This window comes from Mandrillus leucophaeus, unplaced genomic scaffold, assembly GCF_000951045.1.
Source record: "Mandrillus leucophaeus isolate KB7577 unplaced genomic scaffold, Mleu.le_1.0 Scaffold26, whole genome shotgun sequence".
In the NCBI taxonomy this organism is placed as follows: domain Eukaryota; kingdom Metazoa; phylum Chordata; class Mammalia; order Primates; family Cercopithecidae; genus Mandrillus; species Mandrillus leucophaeus.
In genome coordinates, this window is record NW_012102698.1 from 1737838 (window position 1) to 1749667 (window position 11830).

The window sequence follows — 11830 nt, forward strand, 5'->3', positions numbered from 1 at the left end:
AGATGGATCACCTGAGCTCAGGAGTTCGAGACCAGCCTGGCCAACATGGCAAAACCCTGTCTCTACTAAAAAATGCAAAAATTGGGTGTAGTGGCTCACGCCGGTAATCCCAGCACTTTGGGAGGCTGAGGCAGATGGATCACCTGAGCTCAGGAGTTCAAGACCAGACTGGCCAACATGGTGAAACCCTGTCTACTAAAAATACAAACATTAGCCGAGTATGGTGGCAAATGCCTGAAATCCTAGCTACTTGGGAGGCTAAGGCAGGAGAATTGCTTGAACCCTGGAGGCGGAGGTTGTAGTGAGCCGAGGTCCCACCATTGCACTCCAGCCTGGGCAACAAGAGTGAAATTCCATCTCAAAAAATAAAATAAATAAATAATTAGCCAGGCTTGGTGGTACACACCTATAGTCCCAGCTACTCAGGAGGCTGAGGTGGGAGGATTGCCTGAGACTAAAGAGGTTGAGGCTACAGTGAGCCAAGATCATATCACTGCACTCTAGCCTGGGCAACACAGTTAGACCCTGTCTCAAAAAATAATAATAACTGAACTCACTCACTGAATATTTGCACAGCACCTGACTCTTTCTGAAGTTGTCTTTGTGTATTTCATATCCTTTGGGCTCATAGATGTCATCGTTGTAGCGAATATTAGGGGTATATTGTGAATGCTTCTGCTCCTGAGTCCCTTCAGGGACCCTGTGAGGTGGGTTGTATCATTATCCCCATTGTACAGATGGGGAAACTGAGGCACAGATCTACGATCACAGAGATCACTAGTAAGTGCCAAAGTTTTGAACCCCGGGTGTTTTGCCCCCAGAGCTGGGCTGCTCCCCCTGCTCTAGACCCTCTCAGTGAAGATGGTGGCCCTCATCAGAGGTGAGCAGACAGGTCTCCGTCCTTGGGCATATTTTATTGCAGCTGATGGATGCTCTGCTGTGATGCACAAGGTGGGGAGGGCAGGGCCTCGGTTGCCACAAAACACTGGCACAGAGATACCACCCCCGCCCGGCCTCTGGGCGCTGCTTCTCCTCTGACTGAAGTGGAGAGAAGCCCGATCCAGGCCCACCCAGCCTGTGTGGACCCGGACCTGCTGAAGATTCTGAGCCCACGTCTGACCCCCCGGCACCCCCTGGGCTGGGCAGCGCTTGCCGTACCCACTGTGGTGTCCCAGGACTGTGGGCTCCTCGAGGGGTCCTGCCTCAGTCTCGGAGCCACCAAGAGGATCATGGCACAGTTTAGAGACCACCAAAGTCACACAGCTCAGAGATGGCACGGTTCCTGGTGTCTACTCTCAGCTTCCTTTCAGGAAAAACAAGGAGCCTCTTACAGCCTTTTTCTTCTCTCCCAGAGTCCCTGGAGTCCCGTTTCTCAATGCAGGATGTCAGAAAGTCCCAGGGCACTCAGCAATGAGGGTTCCTCGCCACCCCAAGACCTACCGAAGGAGAGTACGTGGGTCCAGGCCCCTCTGTGTTAAACATGCCCCCGTGAGTCCGGGGCCCGCTGAGGTTTGGGAATTGCTCCTCTTTAGGCCGCGTGAGCAGCCCCTAGCGGACTGAGGGCCATGGTATTCAGTGGTCCGCAGGGGCTTCATATCCGGGGTCCCAGGCCAAGGCGAGCCAGTCATGAATGCTGACAGGCGGCAGGGGCTGACTGTGAGCTCCGGAGCCCCTAGACACAGGGGTTCCTCATCTAGGGCAAACGCCTGCTCTGAGTCAGACCCCTGCCCTGTGAGACGAAGCTGCTCCCTGGTCTGTGCAGAGCCTCTGAGCCCAGCCTACCATCACCATCACCAGGTGGCTGGGAGATTCGGGCGGAATCCGCAGAGACAGACACACCGCCACACACAGCTGCCTTCCTGGGGCCTGCCGCCCACCCTCTCAGGCCCACTGTCCTCCCCTAGGTGGGTTCAGGAATGAAAGCTACCCCACGGGGACAGTTAAAGACCAGAGATGCCTCTGAGAAAGTGTTTGGTGACACTGAGGCTCGAAACAGCGTCTCTGTCCTCCACCTTTCACAGTCTCTGGGTCAGACGCCCCGTTCCTGTCAGTGGCCCCGCCGACTGGGGCAGGACCCCTCAAGGAGCCTGCAGTCCTGGGACATCCGAGCAGGCACGGCACACTGCCCAGTCCAGGGGATGTCGGGGGGTCGGACGTGGGCTCAGAGCCTTCAGGAGGGAGCTGCGAGTTCCCTGTGGGAGCCACATGAGCTGGGCGGGCCCCAATCTTGCTTCTCAGTTTAGCCAGAGCAAGGTGTGAGGACATGCTAGATAGGGCAATGCTTAGATTTTTAGTGTGGGTTGAAGGGGCTGTCCCCAGAAATGGCCTCTCCGAAGGCTGGGATTGGGTAGTGACCTGCTCGCTCTCCGTCCTGCACCGCCTCCCATACACATATGGATGCACGGCCTGGTCCTCCTCCTTGCACACCTGAGATAGATGCCCCAGAGGGGGTCTCAGACATGGGTCATACAGGCACACCAAGTCCTTTGGGACAGGAGAGCTTGGAAGATTTGGCGTTTGGGCTGAAGGATCTGAGCTGGGGAGCTGAGATCTGAAGGGTAAAGGAAACGGGCCAGGGAGAGAGTGTCGGACAGCGGGAGCAGGTGCCACGGCTCAGGGCAGGCAGCAGTGAGGCTTCAAGGAGGAAGGCCAGATGGGCTGGAGCAGATTACACCAGGAGGGCAGGAAATGAGGCTGGAGAGGGGCCCTGGAGGCTGCATGGAGGACGCTGGCCTTGATCCCAGCAAGAGTGGGAGGCTGTGGAGGCCTTCTCAGAGATATCGTCAGGACTCCCGAGTGCTCCCTGCACATTACCTGGACTGTCCTTCTCAGGCATCAGATCTGTATGACTTCAAAAACAGTTTCTCCACGTTGTCAGTTTACACTCTGCTGCCGGGAAGCTGCATCACATCTGTGTCAGCAGCAAAGTTTCACTCAAAGCCATTTTCTTTCTTTCTTTCGTATTTTATTTTATTTTATTTTTTATTTATTTTTAAAATTAGAGACAGAGATTTCACTATGTAGCCCAGGTTGGTCTGGAACTCCTGGGCTCAAACCATCCTCCCTCCTCAGCCTCCCAAAGTGCTGGGATTACAGGCGTGAGCCACTATGCCCAGCTTCAAAGCTGTTCTCATTCTGACCGACACGGTCAGTGTCCCCAGCCCCATGGGAGCCTGTCTGGGCTCTGGGACCCTGGTCTCTACTGTGTCCTGGCCGTCTCCACTTGTATGTCCTGGGGGGTACCTGGCTTCTGCCTGAAGCCTCTCTTGTGCCTTTTTTCCTCTTTAAGAGAGAGGCGTGGTGTAGAGCCTCCCGGTGGGTGGAACCTGGGCCTCACCCGCCCCATGCTCTGTGCAGGTCCCGGAGCTGGACAGCGTGGGCAGCCTGAGACCCCCTTGCCCTTTCCTGTGTGTGTTCAGAGGTGCTTGGCGCCCGCTGGCTTCTGTGTGGTGCTGGGCATTTCTGCTATGGAGCACGCCTGGCTCCATAGTCCCTCCTCCACAGTCCCGCCTCTGCACCATCTCCACGGCACTGTCCTCCATGACGGGCTGGGCTGGCTGCCTGGTGTCTGTGGGATCCAGGCTGAAACATGGAGGGAAAGTAAACAGGTAGAGAAATAGAAAGAGGATGAGGATGAGCACATTTCACTGTTAAACCTCATCCACCACCCCTTTTTTTTTGCTATTTATTTCTCAATATTTTTTCTGCATGTTATTTTCATACAACATTGCATATTGATTCTTTTCCACTGAATGTACCAAACATTTTCCATCTCATTATAACCATCCCAGCTCTTCACATGTGTTTATAAATAGTGGCCACAGGGAACTACCTGGTGCCTGGAGCTTTCCCACATACCGGATCCCGGCCGGGGGATGCATCTCATGCCCTGTAAATGCCGCTCTCTACTTATTTCTCCTCCTTGTAAATGCCGCTCTCTCCTTATTTCTCCTGAAACATGGAAATGGTTTGGACCAGCTGCTGGTGGAGTCTGGGAAGGGCGAGGTCAGGCAGAATGGTGGAGTTTGACTTCATCCCCTTCCGGAAGAGGGAAAGGCGGGAGGAGGCCCCATCCACCTTCCAGAAGGCGGTTCCTCACAGTCACGCTCCCCTAGTGCTGGGTTCTCTGCTTCTCCATTTGTCAGAGATGAGTCGGCCTCCCCCGGCTCCCCATGTCCCTGCTACCCCCACAATCGCTGACCGTGACTTCCTTTTGTCCCTGGCAGAGGAGAACGAGGAGCGCACGATGATCGACCCCACGTCCAAGGAAGACCCCAAGTTCAAGGAACTGGTCAAGGTACGGAGCTCCGTCTTGGTTGGATTCTTCCTCTTAGGGCGAGGCCTTGGCTTTGGGATTCAGGGCTCTCGTGGACAAAGGGAGCTAAACCCGGGGCTCCTGAGAGGGACGTTGGTGCTGCGTGAGAAGGTGGGCAGACGTGTTGGCAGAAGAGGATGGCAGGGGGGATCCAGCCCACAGTGCCGAGTGCCTCCCATGTGCCCTGCTGGGCTGGGGCTTTAACAACCAGGCTTGTGAACTCTTGGCTGGACAGAGCCCAGCAGGAGGGGATTTTAGGATTAGGAGTGAGTGCTGGCGTGAGCTAGTGTAGTACCTTACAGATGGAGTTGGAGCTCTGTCTGGAGCCTGGTGGGGTCTAGATTCAGATTTAACCCTGAAAAGCAGGAGGGTGACCCCTCTGGCCACTCCTGCCGAGGAGCCATCTGATGTCGATGCCTGCGCTGAGTGGACGGTCAGTTTCCACCATGTCTGGAGGCGTGGATCCCAGCTGGGCGGGGAACCCGGCTGCCCCGCTCCCAGAGGTCAGGGAACAGTGAGGGAAGGGGCCCATGGCGCCGGCCTTCTGGGGCAGCAGCTGTCCTCCTCCAGCGTGGCTCCTGCTCGCCGTGAGGCAGTGCTTGTGTGGGTCCAAGTACATATTACAGTTTTGGTTGCTCTGATCTAAACCACGGTAGGGCTTGAGAGGGAATCGCCTGAAGAGGAGAGGCTGTGGGCTCCGCCTGACCCTGGTGAACCCAGGGTGGGCTCTTGGGCAGACGGCCGTGGCAGACACAGACACTTGACATCCACAGCTCACGGCCAGCTTGGGCACCCCAGGATTCTTGAAAATGCAGATGATGACAGTGTCTGCCAGAAACAGACATTTTTCTATTAAAAGTGCTTTTTAAAAAGCTTCTCCACCTTCACCACCGCAATGGACCTGACACTGGGCTGTACAGCTGTGTTTTCATGAGGGCTCATTCAGAATAAGTAAAATGGCTTGCAAGTTATATTCTTTTTTTTTTTTTTTTTTTTTTGAGACGGAGTCTCGCTCTGTCGCCCAGGCTGGAGTACAGTGGCCGGATCTCAGCTCACTGCCAGCTCCGCCTCCCGGGTTTACGCCATTCTCCTGCCTCAGCCTCCCGAGTAGCTGGGACTACAGGCGCCCGCCACCTCGCCCGGCTAGTTTTTTGTATTTTTTTTTAGTAGAGACGGGGTTTCACCGTGTTAGCCAGGATGGTCTCGATCTCCTGACCTCATGATCCGCCCGTCTCGGCCTCCCAAAGTGCTGGGATTACAGGCTTGAGCCACCGCGCCCGGCCACAAGTTATATTCTTTTTAAAATGTACATTGAGGCCGGGCACGGTGGCTCGTGCCTGTAATCCCAGCACTTTGGGAGGCCAAGGTGGGTGGATCACCTGAGATGAGAAGTTCGAGACCAGCCTGGTCAACATGGTGAAACCCTGTCTCTACTAAAAATACAAAAAATGTGCCAGGCTTGGTGGCGGGCACCTGTAATCCCAGCTACTTCGGGGGCTAAGGCAGGAGAATGGCTTGAACCTGAGAGGCAGAGGTTGCAGTGAGCTGACATCTTGCCACTGCCCTCCAGCCTGGGCACCAAGAGCAAAACTCCGTCTCACAAAAAACAAAACAAAACAAAAAACCGAAAATAAGCCATTCCAAATGTCAGTTTTAGGGTCCACCCAAAGATGTTGACTCTTAATAAATTACTTAATTTGTTTTATTTTTTCCCTTTGAATACCCACTTTGTTATTTTGAACAGAAGAATGTCGATGAGGAAAGTCACTGTCTTTTAGCCACCAAAATGCTGTTCTCGGGGGATATTTAAGCAAGGGATGCATGAGAATTGTCAATCTTCTCCAGAGAAACAGATCCCATTGTGTCAGTATCTAGAGAGAGGTTTATTATGATATTGGCTCACTTGACTATGGAGGCTGAGAAGTCCCACAACCTGCCGTCTGCAAGCTAGAAAGCTGGAGGGCCGGTGGTAGAGATGCCAGGCTGCGTCTGCAGCCCTGAGTAGCAGGAGCAGGGTGGGAGAAGATCCAGGTGCTGGCACTAGCAGCCCCCTGCAGAGAGAGGTGAATCCCACCTTCCTCCACCTTCTTGTTCTATGGGATCGGAGGAGGCCCACCCGCCTTGGGGAGGGCCGTCTGCTTTACTCCATCCACCAATTCAAATGCTCATCTCCTCTGGAAACTCCCTTCCAGACACACCCAGAAACAATGTTTCACTGGCTGTCTGGGCACCCCAGAGCCCAGGCAAGTTGACACAGAGGATGAACCATCCCATACACCTTTCTAAAGATTTTTTTCTTTGATTTTTGAGCAATGCTTGAGAGTTCACAAACTCCATTCACAGGATTATCTTCTTGAAACAACTCCCTGGGGAGCTGTGTCCTTCTTGCTTCCATGTGGAGTCTCAGAGAGAGGTGAAGAGGCTGGGTGCCATGGCTCATGCCTGAAATCCCAGCACCTTGGGAGGCCAAGGTTGGGGGATCGCTTGAGCCCAGGTGTTCAAGACCGGCCCGGGCAACATGGCAAAACCCTGTCTCTACACACAGAAAATATATATATATACAAAAATTAACTGGGTGTGGTGGGAGGCATCTGTGATCCTCGCTATTCAGGAGGCTAAAGTGGGAGGATTGCTTGAGCCCAGGAGGTCAAGGCTGCAATGAGCTGTGATTATGCCTGTGAATAGCCACTGTACTCTAGCCTGGGCGACAGAGCAAGACCCTGTCTAAAAAAAAAAAAAAAAAAAAAAAAAAAGAGAGAGGTTTAAGTAACTCCCCACTCCCAGGTGCTGAGGTTGGTGATGTGTCTGGGCTTGAGTGACTCTGTCCGTTTGGTGCTGTGTTCACTGAGCCGGGTTGAGTGCAGGGTCCTGTGCTGGGCCCTGGGCCCTGGGGCTGGGGGATGGATAAGTGATTTCCCTGCTATGCAGGATTTCATTTATGTTCCTCCCAGATGTCTGCAGCGCCACCCACCCCTGCCTTTGCTGCTTTGCCACCAAAGACCCCCAGGCTGTTTTGGCCTTGGTGGGGCGAGGGCTGGGCTGCTGAGTGCCAGCCCACCGTGGAGGGACCACAATGTCTGTGGCAGCCAGGGCCAAACTGAAGGGACCCGTGGAGGCTCCGGCTGCTCCACCTCTTCCAGGTTCCAGATTGAGAAGAAGGCCACATTGAGGAGCATGGGGTGGACTGACTGGGGAAGCTAATTAACATCCTTTGGGGCAAAGTAGGACTAACGACAGGAAGGAGCCAAGGAATAAATGCCTCTCCCCGCCTTCCCCGATGTTCGCTTCTGAGACCATGGCTCATGGAGATGGGCCGCGTGGCTGAGCATCAACTGGGTTTTCTTCTGAAGCCATAACCAGCTCATGCACCTGCCTCACCTCCCTTCCCCTCCCTGTTGCTAGCCTGGGATGCCCTCCCCTCACCCCCAAACCCCTGCCAAAGAAAATACATCAGCGGTGAGCTTTGCCCTGGTTCTGTTTCGCAGAGAACCTGGACCAGAATCATGGTCCCCAAAGATGACCATGTGATAATCCCTGGAGCCATTGACTATCATCTTACACGGCAAAGGGACATGACAGGTGTAGGTAACGACCTTGCAATGGGGAGGTCATCCTGGATGATCCAGGTGGGCCCAATGTGTTCACTAGTGTCTGTATAAGAGGGACATGGGGAGCTTTGCCTGCCCATGAACGTGGCAGCTTGACCCTGGAGGCAAGGTGGTAGCTTTTGGCTCTGAAGTTGGAAAAAGGGGCCACACGCTAATGGATGCAGGCGGCCTCTGCCTCTGGAAATGGAAAAGACAAAGACATGGATTCTGCACTGGAGAACCCAGAAGGAACCCTGGAGCCTCCAGAAGGCACCAGCCCTGCTGACACCTGGATTTTAACCCAGTGGAACAGATTTTGGACTTTGACCTCTAGGACTGCAAGAGAATCCACGGAGCTGTTGGAAGCCCCTGGGTTTGTGTTAATTTGTTACAGCAGCCACAGGTAACTAACACCATCCCCTTCTCCAGGCTGTTGCCTCCAGCTGCAGCTGGCGGACCCTGGCCACTAGGGCCAGGCAGGGTGGGTTTTGGTGCCTGCAGCGGCAGCATCCTTGGCCATTTCCCAGAAGGGCCAGTTTGCAGACACTGAGAAGCCTGTTACTGTGACCGTCCCACCAGCCTGAAGCACATGTTTCTGGAAGGCTCCACCTGCTCTCAGACTGCAGGTTGCGTCTCAAAGCAGGCTGGCAGACGTTTTCCACTCTTGATCAATCTTTTCCAAAATAAGCATAGACACAGCAACCAGGAGAGCAGCATCGGTTTGGCTGTCAGTGGCATGTTAGTTACTGTAGTGGTGGCACAGAGGGGATGTACATTAAATATTAGTTCTCCCTGACTGTAGCCTTTTAAACAGAGAAGCGTGTGGGTGGCAGCAGGTGAGCTGGCTGTGCTGAGCCTGGGCTGCACTTGGTTGATTCTCATTTCTGAGGCATGCAGGGGGCTCTCTGTGCGGCCGGGGTTTTTCCCTGAGTCTGGATTTGCTCATGTTCGTGGACTCTCAGCACCTCCTTTCTTCTGGTTTGGGGAGTCAGGTCCTCACTGCACGAGGCCAGAGCAGCATGCTTGTGCAGGTAGGGGTGAGCAGGGGAGAGTCAGCCTGCCAGCCGCTGCCTGAGCCAGAGGCTAGCACTGTGGCCCGTCTTTGGGCTGCTGCTGAGCGGAGCACCCACATACATGCTCTGCCCAGACCCTTCCTGTGTCATTCGCTGCCTCCCCTCCTCCTTCACTGCCCCGGCCACCCTGACCAGCTTGCTGCTCTGAGGACACACTGAGCCAGTGCCCACTGGTCATCAGGTGAAAGGGGACATCCCATAAGCCCACCCTGACTTCTGACACCAGTGGCAAGTTCAGGATCTCCAGCACTGCCCTGAGGTTTGATCATTTGCTAGAGGGACTTCCAGAACTCACTTAAAGCTGTCACACCCACTCTCACAGTTATGCTTTCTGATGGTGAAGGGATACAGGTGTAAATCAGCCGAGGGAAGAGTTGCCCAGGGCAGAGTTGAACGCACCCACACGGCGCCTCCATTGTCCTTTCACCATGGCGTCTTGGGCAGCGTTACTCTCCTGGTGATGTGGGACAATGCGCATGCGGTATTGCCAGCCGGGAGAGTCATCTGAGCCTCCGTGTCCAGAGTTTCTGCTGGGGCTCCCTTGCATGGGTGTGGCTGACTGTCCACATGGCTCATCTGTCTCCAGCCCCTCCAGCAGCTGGCCGATGCAGTGCGACCCAAAGCCCCTCCCTGAATCACACAGTTACTCCCTGGCTGGCCTGAGGCCCCCAGGTAAGCAGAGGTACTTTATCTGGCAAGGCATTCTGGGGCTTAGAAGATCACCTCCCAGGGGCCGAGGGCACAGGCCCAACTTCTCTGTGAGCAACGTTAGGTTCATTATCACATACCTGGTCTTCGGACTTTCAAAGGCGCATGTCTGGAGCTGTCTTCTCCACTTCTTTCAGTTTTCTTTCAATGCTTCTTCCTTGGAGACGTATTTCCTGCCCCCGTCACTCCATCACTCTCCTCCTAACCCCAATTACTTTTTCTTTGCTGGGCTTGCTCCTGCCTGGAGTCATGTCCTACTTACTAGTTTGTTTTTGGTCTTTCTCCTCCCCTAGAATGTAATCTTATGCTGTGAGGGACCGTGACCGTTCTCTGGCCTGCTGAATCTCCAGGGCTGGAGTCCTGCCGCACACACAGAGCTAATTCATCCTTGACAGACAGTGAGAGAACTGATGGGGTTTGTGTCAGCAGCACCAACATGAGGTTCACACCAGGATCTCCCAAGATGGCATGCGACTTAGAGACAAGACAGACGTGGTTGCTTTTTGTTGTTGTTGTTGCTGTTGTTTTGTGTTGTTGTTTTGAGATAGGGTCTTACTCTATTACTCTATCACCTAGGCTGGAGTGCAGTGGCACGATCTCAGCTTACTGCAACCTCTGCCTCCCAGGCTCAAGTGAGTCTCCTGCCTCAGCCTCCCAAGTAGATGGGATTATACACATGCACCATGATGCCCAGCTAATTTTTTGTATTTTTAGTAGAGAGAGGGCTTCACCATGTTGGCCAGGCTGGTCTCAAACTCCTGACCTCAAGTGAACTGCCTGCCTTGGCCTCCCAAAATGCTGGGATTACAGACATGAACCACTGTGCCAGCCAGTTGTGGTTTTTTTGCTCCACCCCAAACCTGTGAGATGGCAGGGAGCAGGCTCTGGGAAGAGGAGGTGAGGGTTGGGGTAAACCTCTGGATTGGATGCTGATGTAGGTGGTCCCAGCTGCTCGCCTTGGGAGGAGATGGCCAGTCTGGATGGTGCAGACAGAACACCTCCATCCACATTACCTGCATGATTCTCTCTGCTTTCCAGAGCATCCTTTGTGTGCTGTGGACTGTAATAATCTAATGCTAGTGGATTACATCTAAGTAGGCCTTAGTAGAGGCCACCTCCCAGTGGTTCCTCGGAGGCATTCGGTCCTGAAGCAGACGTTGTTAGTGCAAAGCACGGACCGTATGCAGGTCTGAGCAGGTCAGGGAACAGACAGGTCTGGCCGACATCCCGACCCGCTGGATATGGTGGTATGGCCATTGCTTGTGGCCACATTGCAGTCTTGAATGTCCCTCTTGGAAACGGGGGACATTTCCAAGGATGCCTGGCTGGCCCTCTTGTTTTCTCTTTCTCTGTTCTCTGTCATCTGCACTTTTTCTCCTCTTGTCTTGATTGCCTGTCCTGTCTTCTCCTGTAGATACCCCGTCTGACCTCCGCTGCCTTGGGACTGTCGCAGTATAAAATATTATGAGCTACCCTCTGCTCCTGTTTTAAAAAATCCTTAGCTCTGACTAAGCCAGGCACTGAGAATGAGGCCAGTCATTCAAAACTTGTCTCTGAGCATTGATTATACTCATGTATTATACTGTTAAGGGGTGAAGGTCGGCTCTGGGGTCAGCTTCCTGGATTCAAATCCCAACTCAGATTAAAGTGGGAGGCTAATAGCAGCAACCTGACAACCTCAAAGTGTCATTGTCAGGATAATGTTAGATCATATACTTGATCACCCGTTAGCACTGTCAGAGCAGTGCTGGGAACATGAGCGTGAACAGGGCAGCCCAGGAGGGAGGTGAATGGACAGACGGGCAGTGCCAGTTTGGAAGTGGGTGCAGGAGCCTGGAAGACTTACCTGAAAGTCATCTTTGCTGGTGTTTCTTCTTGTGTATTTTCTCTAACCTTCTCCAGCAGCGACCTGAATTACTTATGGGTATACAGTGACTGCTGCCCAGGCAACTAGAGGTTTATAGATGAGATACTTTAAATTTTTAGTGATTCTTAAAAGCGGGAGGGGCCACGGGGCACGGTGGCTCACGCCTGTAATCCCAGCACTTTGGGAGGCTGAGGCGGGCGGATCATGAGGTCAGGAGATCGAGACCATCCTGGCTAACATGGTGAAACCTTGTCTCTACTAAAAATACAAAAAATTAGCC

At 53.7% G+C, this 11830-nt stretch overlaps 1 protein-coding gene across 3 annotated transcripts in view; it reads left to right on the top strand.

Annotated features, from left to right (window-relative positions):
* The window catches only part of PARVB (parvin, beta), a 182665-nt gene that overhangs the window by 111227 nt on the left and 59608 nt on the right, over positions 1-11830 (top strand). For all 3 annotated transcript variants that reach the window (XM_011984015.1, XM_011984018.1, XM_011984016.1), the window contains one exon: positions 4227-4297. In XM_011984015.1, the coding sequence (XP_011839405.1) occupies positions 4227-4297 (71 nt within the window). The remainder of the gene's footprint in view (positions 1-4226; positions 4298-11830) is intronic.